This window comes from Eretmochelys imbricata, chromosome 1 (assembly GCF_965152235.1).
Source record: "Eretmochelys imbricata isolate rEreImb1 chromosome 1, rEreImb1.hap1, whole genome shotgun sequence".
Classification (NCBI taxonomy): Eukaryota; Metazoa; Chordata; order Testudines; family Cheloniidae; genus Eretmochelys; species Eretmochelys imbricata.
Genome location: NC_135572.1, coordinates 330809322 through 330829449, shown reverse-complemented (window position 1 = coordinate 330829449; position 20128 = coordinate 330809322). Strand labels below are relative to the sequence as shown.

The 20128-nt window shown below is 43.5% G+C and overlaps 1 protein-coding gene across 4 annotated transcripts in view; it reads left to right on the top strand.

Moving 5' to 3' along the window:
- Positions 1 to 2589: 2589 nt before the first annotated feature.
- The window catches only part of KIF21A (kinesin family member 21A), a 174738-nt gene continuing 157199 nt past the window's right edge, over positions 2590 to 20128 (top strand). For all 4 annotated transcript variants that reach the window (XM_077835186.1, XM_077835178.1, XM_077835170.1 and 1 more), the window contains exon 1: positions 2590 to 2876. In XM_077835186.1, the coding sequence (XP_077691312.1) occupies positions 2833 to 2876 (44 nt within the window). In that variant the 5' untranslated portion in view covers positions 2590 to 2832. The remainder of the gene's footprint in view (positions 2877 to 20128) is intronic.

Below are 20128 nucleotides of genomic sequence, written 5' to 3'. Positions count from 1 at the left end.
TTAGCAGGCTTCCTGCTTCTGATGTACTTAAACATTTTGTTACCTTTTTAGTTTTTGGCTAGCTCTTCTTCAAACTCCTTTTTGGCTTTTCTTATTACATTTTTACACTTAATTTGGCAGTGTTTATGCTCCTTTCTATTTACCTCACTAGGATTTGACTTCCACTTTTTAAAAGATGCCTTTTTATCGCTCACTGCTTCTTTTACATGGTTGTTAAGCCACAGTGGCTCTTTTAGTTCTTTTACTATTTTTTTTAATTTGGGGTATACATTTAAGTTGAGCCTCTATTATGGTGTCTTTGAATAGTGTCCATGCAACTTTCAGGGATTTCACTCTAGTCACTGTATCTTTTAATTTCTGTTTAACTAACCTCCTCATTTTTGCATAGTTCCCCTTTCTGAAATTTAAATGCCACAGTGTTGGGCTGTTGAGGTTGTGTTCTCACCACAGGAATGTTAAATGTTATTATATTATGGTCACTATTTCCAAGTGGTCCTGTTATAGTTACCTCTTGGACCAGATCCTGCGCTCCACTCAGGACTAGATCAAGAGTTGCCTCTTCGCTTGTGGGTTCCTGTATCAGCTGCTCTAAGAAGCACTTATGTAAAGTATCAAGAAATTTTGTCTCTGCATTTATTTCTGAGGTGACATGTACCCAGTCAATATGGGGATAATTGAAATCCCCCACTATTATTGAGTTATTTATTTTGATAGCCTCTCTAATCTCCCTTAGCATTTCATTGTCACTATCACTGTCCTGGTCAGGTGGTTGATAATAGATCTCTACTGTTATATTCTTATTAGAGCATGGAGTTACTATCCATAGAGATTCTATGGAACATGTGGATTCATTTAAGATTTGTATTTCATTTGATTCTACATTTTCTTTCACATATAGTGCCACTCGTGCCCCCCCACCCCCGCATGACCTGTTCTGTTCTTCCGATATATTTTGTACCCTGGAATGATTGTGCCCCATTGATTGTCCTCAATCCACCAGGTTTCTGTGATGCCTATTATATCAATATCCTCCTTTAACACGAGGCACTCTAGTTCACCCATCTTATTATTTAGACTTCTAGCATTTGTGTACAATCACTTTAAAAACTTGTCACTGTCTGCCCTTTTCTGCTGTGTCGGATTTTTTATGTGAATATTTCTCATCTGACCTGGCCCATACTTTTTCCTGACTAAAACCTAGAGAATCTCCAGCAATAGACTCTCCTCCTGTTAATTGTTCTTTCCTTCTCTATTAGCTAATCTAAAATAATTTAAAAACCCCTAAATTATGCATCTTCCACAACTCCCTTAAGAGACTGTTCCACAGCCTAATGCAATCCACTTTCAAGAACCTTTTGCTGCTATTCAGTCTAAATAGTCACTTTCTTAAACATATATTAAAAGAAGGGTTAGAAGTGAGACACCTGCCCGAGGGCATCAGATCTAGGGAATGGTCTGTGGCTAAAGCATAGACAGCCCTGGGGAGATTCAGGTTCTACTTCTGTCTCTGCCGCATATTCCCTGGGTGACTTTAGGTTTATCTTCTCTGCGCCTTAGTAAGTTTCTCCATCTTTGGGTACATAATACATACTTCACAGGAATATTAAGGGGCCTGTCATTAATATTTGTAAAATGCCGGGCGATCTTAGTATAGAACATTTTATAAAGTTAAAGGAAAGATAATACAATATTTTATGTAGCAACTTGCAGTCAAACAATATTCCTAAGGAAAAGTGAGGAGGTTTAAGCCCCAAAGAAATAATTCAGTACTGCTTTAGTAGACTGAAATTTCTTCAGAGTAGGGGATTTCTTCCTGTAAAGAGTCAGATGTAGCTAGAGCCCCACTCCTGCAATCAGCTCTATGTGGGAAAGGAGTTTTCCTGCACTGATCTGATTGTAAGATTGAGGCTTGACTATGCACATTTTTCATAGACTAAAAACCTTGCCTATCATTACAAATTCAAAAATGGGCCTATTCTGATGGAAAATCCTACTCAAGAATGTGAATTGTTTCAAGCAAAACCCTGCCTCTTTCCTAGCGGGGCTGCTGTTGGCATCAAAAATTAGCGTCCTTCCCCATACGTTTCCAAATGTCAAAACCAGGCAGTTTGTTAAAGCTGGGAGAAGAGTGGTGGGCAACTGCTGAACCAATTTGCCAGACAAAACAAAGCCGGGGAGCGCTGCAGGGCTCTGGCACGCTGCAGATGATGACATAGGGGCAATGCAGAACACGCAGTGCTCTGGAGTAAAAACCCAGCTCGTTCTGCCCTAGGGAGGGGAAGAAATAAGTGGAAGTGGCTTTTCTTGGGGGGGGGGAAGAACAGGCTCAGCAGGGGCTGAAGCTCGTCCACCCCGGCTGGAAAGCCTGGACAAGCTGGGGGGGGCGAGCCTGTGAGCGCGGGGGAGCAGGGCGTGCTTCGCCAGCGGCGGCAGGCAGCGCCCGGCGCGGAGCCGCTCTCCGCCCTGGCAGCGCAGGCGGGGAGGGAGGGAGGGAGGAGTGGCCTGGTTACGCATTGCGGCTGGAGAGAACCTGAGGCGGCCGGGAGAGGAGCTGCCGGCGCCGCTGCTGTCAGTGCGGTGGGGGCGGGAGCCAGGCTGGGCTGCAGAGGGAGCCGCTCGCTTCTCCGCAGCCAGAGCGCGCTCGCTGGGCTCGGGCGCCTCTCTGCCCGGGGGGCGCCGGACCCTCCCGGCGCGGCCGCGGTGCTACCTACTCAGCCAGGCACCTAAAATGGCTGGAGCGCGGAGGTGAGCGCGGCAGCCCCGCGCCCCGGCTCGGAGAGGCGGGCGGAACGAGCCTCTGTTTGCCGCCGCCGCCCCCCCGCGCTCCACGCCATGTCGGCGGGGCAGGACGAGAGCTCGGTGCGGGTCGCTGTCAGGTGAGGGCGCCGGGGTCGCGGCGCCGCGGCCGGGGGCCCGGGGGCGGGCAGGACCCCCGGGCAGCGCGGTGGTTGTGGGGGGGGCTCGCCGCGCCTGACGGGGGAGGGTCACAGGTGGACTTGGGACCTTCCGGCCTGGAGCGGTGCGGGCAGGTGGCTGCTGGTGTCCGGGGCGGCGTGAACCCAGCGCCCCGCGAGGCCTGGGGGCAGGCCGCCGCCTGTCAAAGCTGGGGCCGGCTCTGGGGAGCCCCCCACGGGGGCACTCTTCTCTCCGCCCCACCCCACTCAGTGACCCCGCAGCGGCGTGTGAAGCCGGCTTGTTGCGTTGGAGTGAATGGGGGTCCTGCTGAAAACTCCTGCCTGAGACATCTGTGAAGGGAATGAATACATGTTGAGCGTAGATTTCAAACGTCGTGACTCTGAGCAGGGTTTCTGTACAATAGAAGAACCAGGGGGTATTTTCCATACTGTATGCAATATCTTGAATGACGTTCCGGTGACTGCATTGTCATGATTATTCTGGACTGGACACACTACGGTCACGGTATCTGGGAGTAAAAGACAAGAGTATTCTACTCATGGAAAATTGCAACATCATTTTCCTGCATGAAATATTAATGAAGTATTTACAATAGAACAAGTGTATCAGCTTCTTTGATGTTAATCTCTCTAATTGAGTGTTTCCCAGGAATGGTTGAAAATTAAGAAAAAATCGTGTTCCTCTCACAAAATTTGAGACCACTGACTAATTCAGTAAGATTTAAACATCTGCATACAAACAATTAATCTAATCCTGCAAACCCTTACTCATGAGTGCTTTCTACTAACAGCACCACTGAAGTCACAGAGGTTATATTTGCATCAGTAATGTTTTCAGGATTAGACTCTAAAATTCTAGTATTTTAGGATGGCAAAGGCCTCAATCCTGGGAAGACCTGTGCAAGTCTTGAAGTTCATGTACTGTGAAAGTCCCATTGACTTTAATGACACTATTCAGTGCATGAAGTTAAGTACATACAGAAGTGTTTACAGGACTGGGACATAAATGATTTTAAAATGTCAGCTGATTCAAATGACTCAATTCTTTTATCAGAGATAAAAATCTGTCAGTGAAACTGGATTTTAGGGCTGTTCTAAGATTATTTTGTTGCTTCAAAAGATTCTATAGTAGTTCAATAATTGTTTCTTAAATTGTCTTAAGGTATTGGTTACTTCTTTCGTTCAAGCTTTTTGGGGGGAGGGATAGCTCAGTGGTTTGAGCATTGCCTGCTAAACCCAGGGTTGTGAGTTCAATCCTTGAGGGGGCCATTTAGGGATCTGGGGCAAAAATTGGGGATTGGTCCTGCTTTGAGCAGGGGGTTGGACTAGATGACCTCTTAAGGTCCCTTCCAACCCTGATATTCTATGATTCAAAATCTTTATGTAGTCCTTGTACAGGTGCTCTTTTAGTTTTGGACTATACAAGCTGTCAGTTGGGTTTGAGTTATATGAAATAATTGTACTGAATGATGAAATGAATTCTTCATTGTGTATTATGTTGGAGCTGGAGCATAATGTATAGGACTTTAAAAGCTCCATTTCTGTCACTGGATATTCAGATCCCTAATGTTCATTAGTTTGGACAAGGGCCAAATTGTAAGATGCAAAGGACTGATCCAAAGTATCCCAAGAGATGTAGAAGCAGCACTGTTACTGGGTGCTGATTGTAGATATATAGGTGGGGGCCATTGGATGACACTTTTATTAAATGCAGAGGCAAGCCCACAAACAATGAAATATGATGGATGCTGTACTAGTGTTTCTCAGACTTTACTGCACTGTGATCCCCTTCTGACAACCTAAATTACTGTACGAGCCCAGGAAGGGGGATTTGGCGGAGGGGCCCAAAGCCAAGGCTCAAGGGCTTTAACCATGGGGGTGGGGGGCGAGTGGCTATAACCTGAGCCCCGCCACCCAGGGCTGAAGCTGAAGCCTGAGTCCTGCTGCCTAGGGATGAAGCCTTCAGCCCCGGACCCCAGGAAGTCTAATGCCAGCCCTGGCAACCCCATTAAAATGGGGTCATGACCCACTTGGGGTCCCGACCCACAGTTGGAGAACTGCTGCATCAGTTTTAAAATCAATATCTCAATTACAGTAGTGTTTTCTGTTAGGAGAAATTCTTCCTGTTAACTTGAGCAAATTGTCATTTGTTGAAATGCTTTGCTTGGAAAAGACTGAAAAGAGATATTCTGTTCTGTAAGCAGGATGTTTCTATAAACAAAAGTAAATCAGAGGTGTAATCTTAAAAAACAGGATGTGTTGAAACAACTGCTTCACCTTTAAACAAAAATATTTCATATGTTGTTTTGAGAAGGTATTTTTCTGGTGCAGGATAGCAGATTTTTTATGTGTAGTTTTTGTAGCTAGGAGCTAAACAAAGCATTCTGGTACCAATGGATTTGTATTTGCAGACATTTGACAAATAGGATAGAAAAATATATGGTGAGCAGGCTAGTAAAAGTGAATTAAAAATAGGCAACTGAATTAAAGGCTTCTTTTGTGGCTCTGGGATCAATTTTAAATACTACGAAGTATATTCTCAAAATATAATCAGCAAACATCTTAATCCTCCAAATCTCAGTGCAGTTTGATAATGAGGGATTACACCCATCTTCCTTTCTACCTACATCCCTTGGAGGGTTAACTCTTCATGCACCAGATTTATCTCTCTGCTCTTAAGATTTCTAAGAGAAGCCATTCTGATCCAGGTTTTTTGAATGGACACAATACCAGTAACAATGTACAGAGCTTCATTTTAAGTTCTCATTTCAGTGTTTTGAAAGAAGAGTATTTCAGCTAATGACAGTACTTGCTCAATTTTGCAGGGACAGTGTGACTTCAATGGGTTTCAGTTGACTTTGAGGATCTGCATTGGTGCAGCAAATTGGAGAATTGGGGCCTTAATTAGTTTTATGAATGTTTCCGTGACTGCTTGCTTTGTCATGGTACCATATATATTCCTAAATGGGATGATAGCAAAGGTAAGGTCTTTAAAGGGCATATTTGCATTGAAGCTGGTGCAGAAAAGAACATGACAAGTACAGAGTAAACATCGGCATTCCCAAACTTTTGTACTGGTGACCCCGTTCACGTAGCAAGCCTCTGAGTGTGACCCCCTTTATAAATTAAAAAACACATTTTTATCTATTAAACACCATTATAAATGCTGGACGAAAAGTGGAGTTTGAGGTGGAGGCTGAGAGCTCGCAATCCCCCCCCATGTAATAACCTCACAACCCCCTGAGGGGTCCCAACCCCAAGTTTGAGAACCCGTGCTCTATACTTTTTGGATGTAATGTAAAGTAAAATGTTTAGTAAACCGTTTTTCCAGACCTACTAATGAAATAAAGTGAAGTATAACATGCTGTAGTGTGATGGAAAATGATCTTTTCTTTCCAATTATCACCACCCTTAAGCTATTCTCTTGCACACTAATTGCTTCAGAGTTTTTTGCATAATTATTGGGTAGTGAATGATGTACCAGATATTCCAGTTTTAGTGAAGCATGAGACCTGCAAGTATTTTGGCAGATAATCTAATAACTAATGTTAAACTCTGCAATCCAGAAAAATTCTTTCACTATTGTCAGCCTCCACTGAAAGAGGCTGATTTACAATTTTGATGATTATGTGCAACTTTCACAAAGAGCTTTGCTTTTAGTCTGTGTGACCATGACTGTGTACAATTGTCAGACATGCTTGTTTTCCGTTAAAAATCAGAAAGTCCCCATTATAATCTAATCATATGACTATTTTTAAATGTAAAAACTACCTTTTTGTGACAGTGGAACTGCTATAGTGCATTTTTTGAATGCCCTTCTCATGTGTGAAAATTAATCTGCTCTGTTTTCTATGCAGAGTAAGCTATGAAATTCATAATGTTTTCATGATGGAAGAAAGATTTGCCCAATATGGATTTCTCAAAGAAAAAGAGGCACTGTGGTTATATATAACCAAATTACTGAAAACAAGCATTTAAGACAAATCTTAACTTAACTTTTTCTGTTTGGCCCTAAGTGCCACTGTTATCTAATCAAAGTGACATAGTGTATGGCAGTTACTAACTGGGTACCTAGTTTCATTCAGTTTCAGGAATGCTGCTGAAGCCTAGCTGACTAGGAGTGAACAAACAGATTAATTATTTAGATAATCTGCATATTTTGAACTGGTTCATTGGTGTACTATTGATTAACGCTGTTACCAAGTTAAAGTCATGTGTCTCTAACATCCTTTATAAGAATATTGGTCATTATTTTTTTTAAAATCTCTCTCTAACCTTCATTTTACAACAAAGTGCTTTTCCCACTTTTCCATAGGGTTCTCCCCGCCCCCCCTTCTTTCTTTCTTTCGGAGGGAAGCATTTCATCCCAATATTTCTGTGCAGGGGATATGCCAAATGCTTTTAATGCTACTCCCTACCATTTTCTTTTCCTCCTGCCGTTGTTTTTACCCAGTATCCTTTTTCTTTCCCCTTCAGTTCACATCCAAATTCTCTTCTCCCTGCTAGATACCACCCCAGTCCATCACACCCACCCCCTCTTTTTTCCTCTTTCACCCACCCATCTGTGTCTAGTATCTGTGGGGTTTACTGGGAGTAATTCCCCTCCCCGCCCCCCATTCCCGGTGGAGCTGCTCTCAGCCTCTCTTCTGGCAACTGTGCTCAGAGCAGGAAATGCAGAGAATTGTTTTTCATGGAGAAGAGGGAGTTAATTCCCTTTGGGTATGTCTAGACAGCAAAGAATAACCCAAGACTCTACAACCCTGCGGGGTGAGGGGGTCCCAGAGCTCAGGCTCCAGCCTGAGCTGGAAGTCTGCACAACAAGGAAACAACCCCACAGCCCATGCCTGAGTTGGCTGGCACAGGCCAGCTGTGGGTTTCTCTTTGCTGTGTAGATATACCCTTTGTGGCCCAGGAGCATATTTCCATCACTATCAGCAAGGGGAAAAGCAAGTCACTTCCACAAAGAGTAGCAAGCAGCACGCTGTCTGGCCCCACTCATCCTTGACATGGAAGATAAAAAGAAACTAATAGAGGGGAGCGACCTAGTTAGACTGGGGCGGGGGAGGTGCAGAGAAGGGAAAGCTGCAGTATATCAAGCGAGAGATTACTAAGGCACGGACAAGAACTTTTGTGGTAGGAATGAAAAGGGAGGACAGGATTTGGTGAGAGTTTAGAGATGGGGTAGGGAGAAGAGGAAAGATATCATGAGGTTGCAGGGAGGACAGAGGAGGTGAGACCAGTGATGGGGAAAAGAAGGGATTTGTATGATGTATACTGAATTTCTAATCATGGTAGGAAATCTAAGAGGAGGCATCAAAGGCGTACTGGGCAGAAATAGGAGGTTGGGAATTGATGGATAGGTTTGGGAGCTATTGCTGTAGAGAGGATAGTTGAAACCATGAGTATGATGAAGCCTCTTGGAGGAAGAGTGTAAACATGAAGAGGAGAGGGCTGGGAACAGCTGTGGGGATGGGGAAGGATGAAGACCCTCCCAAGGAAATGTGGCATAAGTGGTTGAAAAGGTTTGAAGAGAAACAAGAAGGCGTAGAACAAGCTTGAGCGGAAGAGTGTACTACTTTGAAACTGGCATTAAATTGAGGAAGATTTGCAGAGACAAAAGGACTTCAACTTGACCAGGAGGTGGTGATTAGTAACCCTGGTGACTTGAAACAAGAGAGCCAATTGAGTGAGGGATGGGAACTCTTGGTGGGTATCATCATTTTTGGTCTTTGATGATATCAGTAGGACCTTGGTCATTGGAGAAGTAGGTGGGGGAGAGGACTGAAGCTGTTGGAGAGAAGGGGGACTGCAGAGCTGATGGAAGTTTACTTGGCTGCTGGATTTTTCTGTGGCATTCAAAAGACCTGTAAGCCCTAATTCTTGCCTCTCCCCAACAAATATCAAATAAATTGGCTGAAGAGGAGAAAGATAACAGAAGAAAAAGAAATGCAGCTATATTTGTGGCAAGATGTGATTTGAAGCACTCTTGCTTGCAGCTGTTCTACTCCTGTCTTGTCCTACACTTGATATCAGTCAGCCCATTCATGGTAGTAAAGAGAAGCATGTATATAAGGGTTGCAAGATGGTAGCCTTTCAGCTGTACATTGTAAATTTACATAATCTCTTCAGGGACCTTGACTTCATACTCTGCCTATACAGCGCTGTAGCATGGTCCGTTGGTCTGCCGAGCTGCTGGGGGGTGCCAGGGAGCTACTGCCTTGCCGAAAGACCCTGGTCATACCTCTCTGTCAATGGGGAATTAGTGGAGGGAGGTGGGACATCACAGTTGGCATGACAACAGAGCACCGGCAAGAGTCCGTGGTACGCCCCTCAGGCAGGGGAGCACCGGCCAGAGTCCTTAGCACTTTATCAGGGTTCTGCCACCTGAGGTAGGGTGGTAGGGGAAGGCAGGCCCACCCGACTCCACTGCGTTCCAGCCCAGGGCCCTGACAGTGGCAAGAGTAGAGGGTCCCGCCACTGGGTCAGTGGGGATCCATCTGCAACATGCTGACCGGACACCAACTCACCACACTGTCCAATTCCACCCCTGGGCTACTTCCTACCTGGTCTCTCGAGTGGTTCCCTTTGGTTCCTCCAACTCATTGGGGTATTCAGCTGCTGGTATCCCCGGTAGCTCCAGCTCAGCATCAGGCTTGGGTCGCTGCCTGGCTCCACCAGTTCCTCAAGGTACTTTGCAGCCGGCAGTTCTGGTTACCTGAGTCCCTCCTCTGGGTCAGGTTTCCCCTGGTCCAGGGCATCCCCTGGTTTGGCAGCAGGGTCCACAGGGAGTAGCCTGTGTCCATCTCCCTCACTGGGCTAAGGGCCTCGCCTTTTGTACTTCCTGTTCCACCCCTCCCCTTCCTGGGGGTGGAGTAAGCTTGGCCTGGCTCTGCCCACTCAGGTGCTGAGGGTGACTCCTCACCCTCTGGTTTGGAGGGAGACCACACAGGCACCCTACAAGCACCAAGCATACATGTACTGTGTAAACTGTCCTGCAAGGAGATAAACAATAGAAATGAACAGTACTGACTGTCTTCAACCAGAAAGGATCCGTGACTTTCTTTTTATCTGATAATCTTTATTAATTAGTGACATTCATATGTGGCTACAACCCACGATTTCTTAGCAAAAATTGCACCCACTGGTTGGCAGGAATGAAATTCAGTAGTCTCAATAAATATGCCTGTAGTATGTACATCTAAAGGCAGAAATATATCCACCAATGTCAAGTATCAGCAAGTACCACTTAGGGGAGGGGTGTGTGTGTGTAAAAAAGAAGAACCACACAATAAGAAAATATTGACTCATAACATTATTCATTCTTTTTCTTTTCTGTAAGCTCTGCTGTCTCTCCTTGCTTTCAAGAGGGAGTATTTAATATTGATTTTTTGCATCCAAGAGCTTATGCTATCATGAAAATACTTAAGTGTAAAAAACCTCCCCAAACATTATAATACACCCACCAACATATTTGCATTTTAGCACAAAAAATGCACACCACCATCTGCACCAAATTTAACAGTCATGTTTTACCCCATGAAAATTGATCATCCATTAGTTTCATTGCTTGGGGCATGCTGAAATCTATCCTCGTGCTTTGCTGTGAAATTAACATGAACTCGCTCTCGGACTGAGGGACAGGAAATAATAGTTTGACTTTTCTCCTTTTATGACTTCCGCAGCTAAAGTTGGATCATATTTTTTTATTTGCATGTGATGCACACACTCAGCAGTGTCTGTTCCTTCGTTTCTCTTGAAGTGTATTTTTAGGGTGAGATTTTAAAGTTCCTAAGGGAGTTAGTGGAGTTGTGTGACCTAAGTGCCTTTGAATATCTCACCCTTCCTTAATGCTGTTCTCTATATTTTTATTTTCTGAGGAATATTAGCATTTTTATTTATTGCTCCAAATACTGCTTTACTAGTATACTGTTCACTTCAGACTTCGTTTTTGAATTTTTGCTTACCACCTGTAAATTGTTGAATAGCTAAACAGTAACTTCTGTTAAGAATTTGTGAAGCAAGTGTATTTGCATTCCTTTCCCCCATACCTCACCCTCTTTGCTTTTAGGATATTTTATCGTGACCGGGATGTCGCTACTCACCGGTCAGCAGTGCCTCCTTGTGGCTCCTCCGGGGAATTAGCTCTGCCACCTAGTCTGATACCCCTTCCTGCAGTTACTCTAGCCATCAGTACTCGGTGGCCTCTCATGCACTAGAAGCAGCAGCCCTGTCGTCTTCATACCTTAGCCCTCCAGCTAAGTCATACGGAAGTTCTCCCCTCTTCTGGAGTATTGGAAGTACTTTGAGGCAAACTGTCCCAGGTAGTCCATTCCCTGCTGCCTGGTCTGTGCTGCTCCCCTAGTGGCTGCTAGGGGAACCTCAGCCCGCTTGCTACACCAGGATCCAGTCCAGGGAACCTCAGCCCAGCAGTTCTGGGCTTTACTCTTCCAGCCCTCATTACCCCTTCTCTGGATTGTTTCCTACTCTCCCCTTACACCTTCCTCCATGTATCAGGGAGTGCAGGTTTCCTCCCCCAGCCTGACATCTTTCTCTCTTTATAGATCCTGCTCCTCTTGCCCCCCACTCACCCCCCCGCCACCCAGCTGGACTTCATTTGCAGTTAGGCCCTAGCACTCCCTTGGTTTCCTCCAGTGGCAGCCTAAGGTTCAATGACCTAATTTCCCTTCAGGCCTTGTGTGGGGTGGACACCCCGTCGCATTTATGTATAGCTGTTGTTATACATTCAGAGATGTTCACTGGTGTTCTGGCTTTTATATCAGGCTGCCCCAATAGTAAACAGGCATGACAGGAAAAGGTGAGCTGCTGTGGGTGCACTTTCATCAACTGCTGAAAAGGTTTAGTCTGTCTGTGCTGGCAGGGCTCTTGCAGCAGTGAATTCTTTCTTTGGTAGTACAGCACCTTTCTAAATACTTGGCAAAACCAGTATATAACAGACTAAGGAAATTATGAATGACTAAGCAAAATAAGAGACTGTCTCTGAATGGGAGAATAGATGAGTTCGGCTAAAAAACAAATGCAAACAATACTTAAACCAATAAACCCAGAACAGCAGTAACAACAGTATGACTTCTGCCATTCTTCTTCTGTGCCCTTCTCCTTTGCCATTCATCCAAAGTTCTGTTTTCAGTCTTGGCTGATTAAAACTTTTCTAAATGTGTTGTTTTATAAAAGCTGTCAGGGATTCATAGGGCCCAGTCTACTTCTCGTTACACCAATGAAATCCTACTGAAATCACTGCAGTTGCCCCAGCATGACTAAACGCAGAAGTGGGGCCTTAGGTTTCAAGCATGTTGCTATGGTGATGGCATTAAACAAGGGAACACTGTGTAAATGGAGGACTCTAGAGGGGTTTTTCACATGTGAAGCAGTTTGGTAAAGGGTGTGGAAGGGCTTTTTAACATAGTTTCCTAAAGGAGGCTTATGTGTTAGCCTGGGAATTTTTTAAAAGGGCATACAATATGTTTCAGAATTTTGCTTTTTTTTAAAGTTCTGTAATTTATTAATGCTACTTAAAATTTAGCATCTGAAATGTTTCCCCGTCAAAGGCTGCCCATGCATGCAGTCTCAGAAGGCCATAAATGCTACCAAGTTGCTGCAGTTCTACTGTGTGGGTGGTGGGAACAGGTGTAGTCCACGGAAAAGCCACTGTGCTATGCAAATCCCTCTGTACTGCAGAGCTTGCTCTGTAATGCCTCTGCTGAAGCATAATCAGGGCTGGTGGTGAAGATTCAGGCCTTGTCTACAGTAAAGGGAAAAGTCGATCTAAGCTACGAAATTTGAGTTACACGAATAGCATAACTCAAATCATAACATAAGAATGGGCCTACTGGGTCAAATCAAAGGTCCATCTAGCTCAGTATTCTGTCTTCCGACAGTGGCCAGTGCCAGGTGCCCCAGAGGGAATGAACAGGTAATCATCAAGTGATCCATCCCATCGCTCATTCCTAGCTTCTGGCAAACTGAGGCTAGGGACGCCATTCCTGCCCATGCTGACGAATACCCATTGATGGACCTGTCCTCCATGAATTTATCTTGTGTTTTTTAACCCTGTGATGGTCTTGGCCTTCACAGCATCCTCTGGCAAGGAGTTCCACAGGTTGACTGTGCGTTGTGTGAAGAAATACTTCCTTTTATTTATCTTAAACCTGCTGCCTATTAATTTCATTTAGCGACCCCCTAGTTCTTGTTTTATGAGAAGTAGTAAACAACACTTCCTTATCTACTTTCTCTATACCAGTCATGATTTTATAGACCTCAGTCATATCTCCCCTTAGCCGTCTCTTTTCCAAGCTGAAAAGTCCCAGTCTTATTAATCTCTTCTCATACGGAAGCCATTCCATACCCCTAATCATTTTTGTTGCCCTTTTCTGAACTTTTTCCAGTTCCAATATGTCTTTTTTGAGATGGGGCAACCACATCTGCACACAGTATTCAAGATGTGGACATACCATGGATTTATATAGACGCAACAGGATATTTTCTGTCCTATTATCTATCCCTTTCTTAATTATTCCCAGCATTCTGTTAGCTTTTTTGACTGCCGCTGCACATTGAGTGGATGTTTTCAGAGAACTATCCACAATGACTTCAAGATCTTTCTTGAGTGGTAACAGCTAATTTAGACCCCAACTATACATCTAAAACGATGGGATTATGTTTTCCAATGTGCATTACTTTGCATTTATCAACATTAAATTTCATCTGCCATTTTGTTGCCCAGTCACCCAGTTTTGAGAGATCCTTTTGTAGCTCTTCGCAGTCTGCCTCGGTCTTAGTCTTAACTATCTTCAGTAATTTTGTATGATCTTCAAATTTTGACACCTCACTTTCCCTTTTTCCATATCATTTATGAATATGTTGAATAGGACTGGTCCCAGAACAGACCCCTGAGGGACACCACTATTTACCTCTCTCCATTCTGAAAACTGACCATTTATTCCTACCCTTTGCTTCCTATCTTTTAATCAGTTACGAATCTATGAGAGGATCTTCCCTCTTATCTCATGAAAACTTACTTTGCTTAAGAGCCTTTGGTGAGGGACCTTGTCAAAAGCTTTCTGAAAATCTGAGTACACTATGATCCACTGGATTCCCTTGGTCCCCATGCTTGTTGATCCCCTCAAAGAATTCTAGTAGATTGGTGAGGCATGTCTGTAAAGGGTTATATAAAGGAATATAATTAGTTTTCAAAAATGGATCCATTTATATTAAAAAGAATAGCGACTGTTATTAGTGGGATAAAATTAATAAACCCACCAGTCCTTAGGTTTCAGGTCATATGCTAAGCACAAGCAGGCTCAGAAATACATTTCCCCTATTGCATAACCTTTTTGTGTATACTTTAAGAGGTGATGGAAGTGGGACAAGCCCCTTTCTGTGAAGCACTGGATTCTGTCCAGTGGGTTGTCTGACTTTCTGAACCATTGGTCTGTTCTGGTATGGCAATTCTTATGTTTCTGTTCTTGAGGGAGAGGAATGGAGGGGGAGGAAGATGAAGTGGAAGAGAGTAGTAACATACTTTATTAGTTTCATTTCTTTAAAAAAAGAAAGTATAGACATTGTGAATAAATCTCATTACCTTCATTGTAACCCAGTAGTTCTCAACCTTCCCCATGCTGGGACCCCCTTTTCATTTAGCAACAAGTAAGAGCAGCGTGATTGCTTCTCTTGAGACCTCTTTGTGACACCCCCAGCAGTTGTGACCCCAACCTCTGAAGCGGAGAACCTCTATTTTAGAACTTTGTTACAGGCTGTCTGCAGATTCAGGCAGGCATCACTGAATCAATTTACGCTCAGTTCACATATTTTTGGTTATTCCTACAACCATAAGGGCTAGAAACTTAATTTTTTTTTTAAAAGAAGGGATAAGAAAGTGAGGGAAGGGTGAGGGTAGTTACACGTCCCCAGCTAAGGGCCCCTGTTGCAACCCTTGTCTTCAACAGTGTGCCCTTGTTGCCAAGAAGGCCAGTGGCATTTTGGGGTGTATAAGTAGGGGCATAGCGAGCAGATCGAGGGATGTGATCGTCCCCCTCGACATTGTTGAGGCCTCATCTGGAGTACTGTGTCCAGTTTTGGGCCCCACACTACAAGAAGGATGTGGATAAATTGGAGAGAGTCCAGCAAAGGGCAACAAACATGATTAGGGGTCTAGAACACATGACTTATGAGGAGAGGCTAAGGGAACTGGGATTGTGTAGTCTATGGAAGAGAAGAATGAGGGGGGATTTGATAGCTGCTTTTAAGTCCCTGAAAGGGGGTTCCAAAGAGGATGGATCTAGACTATTCTTAGTGATAGCAGATGACAGAACGAGGAGTAATGGTCTCAAGTTGCAGTGGGGGAGATTTAGATTGGATATTAGGAAAAACTTTTTCACTAGGAGGGTGGTGAAACACTGGAATGCGTTACCTAGGGAGGTGGTGGAATCCCTTTCCTCGGAAGTTTTTAAGGTCAGGCTTGACAAAGCCCTGGCTGGGATGATTTAATTGGGGATTGGTCCTGCTCTGGGCAGGGGTTTGGACTAGATGGCCTCCAGAGGTCCCTTCCAACTCTGTTATTCTATGATTCTATTCTTCTCCTAAACCCTTTTCCACGTATCCTGGTTCATTACGCTGTAATTCAGCAACAACAAAGCAAGAAATTAGAAACTCCTATGGGAAAAGACTTGGCTGCAGAGTGCCAGAAACACCTATGGCACAGTATAAATAATAAATAATACAGTATCAAAAGAAAAAAACAATTATGCTAAAACCTCTGATAATTAGTTGTTGGCTCCTAAGAAAATGGGAGCCCTGTGGTAATTTCTATCCATTGAAAAATTACTTATGGTAGTAGACATAAATAATGCTTTCTGGTTTGTATGTGTGTTTGAGCAATAGCTTGGCTGCTGTGCCCAAATCTATGCCTCTCTGTGGTGCACAGGAAATATCAGACTGGTTTTTTTTCCATGATGAGCCACAGTTCTCAACTGTGCATTGCTTTAGTTTTCATAAATTTTCAAACTCTTAATTGTCTTGTGTTTATTTTAATTATATTTGAAAGCATTAGTTCTAGGCCATGATCCTGCAATGTGGTGCATGTGGATGGCCCACTGTGTCAATTTGCTTCTGAGGAGGCTTTGTTCAGGCACCCCACGTTGCAAGATTTGGGTTTTTATTGACAACATCTAAGCATCACTGAAATATTCTTTTTCAAGTAAATTTTAGTCCTTGTGACAGTAAATAATGAAACAAATATATTGGTTCATTGAATTTATACATTCAGAAGAGGTTTTTTTAATGAACAAAATACCTGAAGCATTTGGAAGTTTAGAAAATTTCTTCAAGAAAATAAACAAAACATTTTTTTTTAATCATCTGGAGGGGGTAGGAAAGAAGATATCTGTTAATATATATATGTTTTAGACATGAGAAAAGGAGGAAAGATTTGCATTAAACATTCTGTGGGGAAAAAAGGAGTACTTGTGGCACCTTAGAGACTAACATATTTATTTGAGCATAAGCTTTCGTGAGCTACAGCTCATTTCTTCGGATGCATGCCGTGGAAAATACAGTGGGGGGATTTTATATACACAGAGAACATGAAACAGACTGTATGTATGGTAACACCCATTGTTTCATGTTCTCTGTGTGTATAAAATCCCCCCACTGTATTTTCCACTGCATGCATCCGAAGAAATGAGCTATAGCTCACAAAAGCTTATGCTCAAATAAATTTGTTCATCTCTAAGGTGCCACAAGTCCTCCTTTTCTTTTTGCGGATACAGACTAACACGGCTGCTATTCTGAAACCTTTGGGGGGAAAAGTGGGTCACGGGGCAAGCCACCTGTCTAATCCATGCTGTAGAGGTACATCTCTGTCTGATTTAATCAGTCAACCCATTATTCATGAACAATTGAATTGCCATTTTGACCTTTGTTAGCTGTACTGTGAATTCAGCAGAAGTGGATTGGTATTTAGTGAGCTCTAAAAATTACAGCTGAGTTAGGACTAAACTAGTATTGACCGGTAAATTGTTGGTGTTCAATTATGCTGGTATGCTTTTTTTTAAATTGGTCCAAAAGGTTTTAGATTCATGTTGGGTTAGAAGTCACTTACATTGACTAGTCTTCTGTTCAACTCCCTGTATTAGCTCTGAGTTTCAAATTGTAACCATAAATAAAACTTAACATTAGTGAACAGATGGGCTTTTCACTGTTCTTTAAAAGTTGACAAGTTAAGCTTCATTCAGACCAATAGGAGAAGGAAACTCCTGAGTCCAGGGCTTCAGTCTTTGCTCTACATTTTCAAACCTAGAGGCTGAAAGTGATAACATTATTGATCTTAGCTGTTGTGGTTGTTGAATGGTCAAAGAAGTAGCTGGTAGCTTGGATTTGATAGATCAATATCAACCAATGTCTTGGATGGTAAAAGTTGTGGGCTTGATGTAGAAATTACTGAGGGAAGTTTTATGGTTTGTGTTGTGCAGGAAGTTGCACCAGGTGATCATAATGGTCCCTCCTGGCCTTAAAATCTATGAATCTAGATGCTTCTAGCAACCAGCCAACATCACTTATCCCTTGTCGGAATTGAGCCTCAGTCATCTCCTCATTCATGCTCTTACGTTGGCTAGACTGTGAAATGCTGTCTGGGTTCGATGAAAATGGAAAATTGGCACTTATGTAGCACTTCACATTTCAAAATCAGAGTTTAAACATTATTCAGAATAGTAAGGTGCACAGATCTGCCAATGAGACTTCAGTCTGCTTATAGCTTAGGAGTTTTATTCCATCTTCACAGGGATAGGAAGGGTGGATAAACCTCCCTGATGCAGAGCTATGAGATCTTTGAACAACTCTGACATCATAATCAAAAAGGCTGACGAAGGAGGTGCTGTCGTCATCATGAATAAGTTGGAATATGAACAAGAGGCTGCTAGGCAGCGCTCTAACTCCACATTCTGCAGGCCATTATCCTCTGATCCCACTGAGGATTACCAAAAGAAACTGCACCATCTGCTCAAGAAACTCCATGAAAAAGCACAGGAACAGATCTGTGCAGACACATGCCTAGAACCCCGACCAGGGGTATTCTATTTGCTTCCGAAAATCCATAAACCTGGGAATCCTGATGCCCCATCATCTCAGGCATTGGCACCCTGACATCCCAGGATTGTCTGGCTATGTGGACTTTCTCCTCAGGCCCTATGCTACCAGCACTCCAGCTATCTTCGAGACACCACTGACTTCCTGAAGAAACTACAATCCATCAGTGATCTTCCAGAAAACACCCTCCTGGCCACTATGGATGTAGAAGCCCTCTACACCAACATTCCACACAAAGATGGACTACAATTATCTCCGATAATGTCACGGCAAACCTGGTGGCTGACCTTTGTGACTTTGTCCTCACCCACAACTATTTCACATTTGGGGACAGTGTATACCTTCAAATCAGTGGCACTGCTATAGGTACCTGCATGGCTCCACAGTATGCCAACATTTTTATGGCTGACTTAGAACAACGCTTCCTCAGCTCTCGTCCCCTAACGCCCCTACTCTACTTGCGCTACATTGATGACATCATCATCATCTGGACCCATGGAAAAGAAGCCTTTGAGGAATTCCACCATGATTTCAACAATTTCCATCCCACGTTTTCTCTGCACAAAGCCCTAGCAAGTGGGTTTTATGCAGAAGACTGAAGAGAGGATTGGCAGGGGGCATAGGAGATCATGTGTAAGTGTATGAGAGAAAGATTTCCATCCAGGACACACCACACGATCCATTGCTTACAGCCAAGCTCTAAGATACAACCGCATTTGCTCCAACACCTACAGGATCTCTATCAAGCATTCTTACAACTACAGTATCCACCTGCTGAAGTGAAGAAACAGATTGACAGAGCCAGAAGAGTACCCAGAAGTCACCTACTACAGGATAGGCCCAACAAAGAAAATAACAGAATACCACTAGCTGTCACCTTCAGCCCCCAACTAAAACATCAAAGATTTACAACCTATCCTGAAAAATGATCCCTCACTCTCACAGATCTTGGGAGACAGACCAGTCCTCGCTTACAGATAGCCCCCCAACCTGAAGCAGATACTCTCCAGCAACCACACAACAAAAACACGAACCCAGGAACCTATCCTTGCAACAAAGCCCATTGCCAACTCTGTCCACATATTTATTCAAGTGACATCATCATAGGACCTAATCACATTAGCCACGCCATCAGAAGCTTGTTCACCTGCACATCTACCAATGTGATATATGCCATCATGTGCCAGCAGTGCCCCTCTGCCATGTACATTGGCCAAACCGGACAGTCTCTACGCAAAAGAATAAATGGACACAAATCTTGACATCAGGAATCATAACATTCAAAAACCAGTAGGAATACACTTCAACTTCTCTGGCCACTCAGTAAAAGATTTAAGGGTGGCAGTTTTGCAACAGAAAAGCTTCAAAAACAGACTCCAACAAGAAACTGCTGAGCTTGAATTAATATGCAAACTAGATACCATTAACTTGGGATTGAATAGAGACTGGGAGTGGCTGGGTCATTACACATATTGAATCTATATCCCTAAGTTAAGTATCCTCACATCTTCTTGTCAAGTGTCTAAATGGGCCATCTTGATTATCACTATAAAAGTTTTTTTCTCCTGCTGATAATAGCTGATCTTAACTAATTAGCCTCTCAGTTTGTATGGCAACTTCCAACTTATCTGTATGTATGTATATATCTTTTTACTATATGTTCCGTTCTGTGCATCTGATGAAGTGAGCTGTAGCCCATGAAAGCTAATGCTCTGATAAATTTGTTAGTCTCTAAGGTGCCACAAGTACTCCTGTTCTTTTTTTGAATTTAAATGAATCAAGATCTGGAGAACCTGCCTTTCAGTGAGAGAATGAGCTCTGTAAGTCTATGTGGTCTATCAAAGAGAAGGTAACGAGGTGACAGAGGACTCTACTCTAGCAGATAAAGGTGTAACAAGATCCAGTGGTTGGAAGTTAAAGCTAGATAGGATGATTATAGACCAGACAGGACAATTATAACACATGCTGCTGTCCTGGGGGCATGGCAAGCTCCCACACATCCATGATATAAGGCCTTATAAAGAAAAGGCACAGCATCAACCTAGAACTGCAAACCATCTGGAATTACGTAAAAGTCCTGACACCTTCCATATGAAACAGATATACTGTAG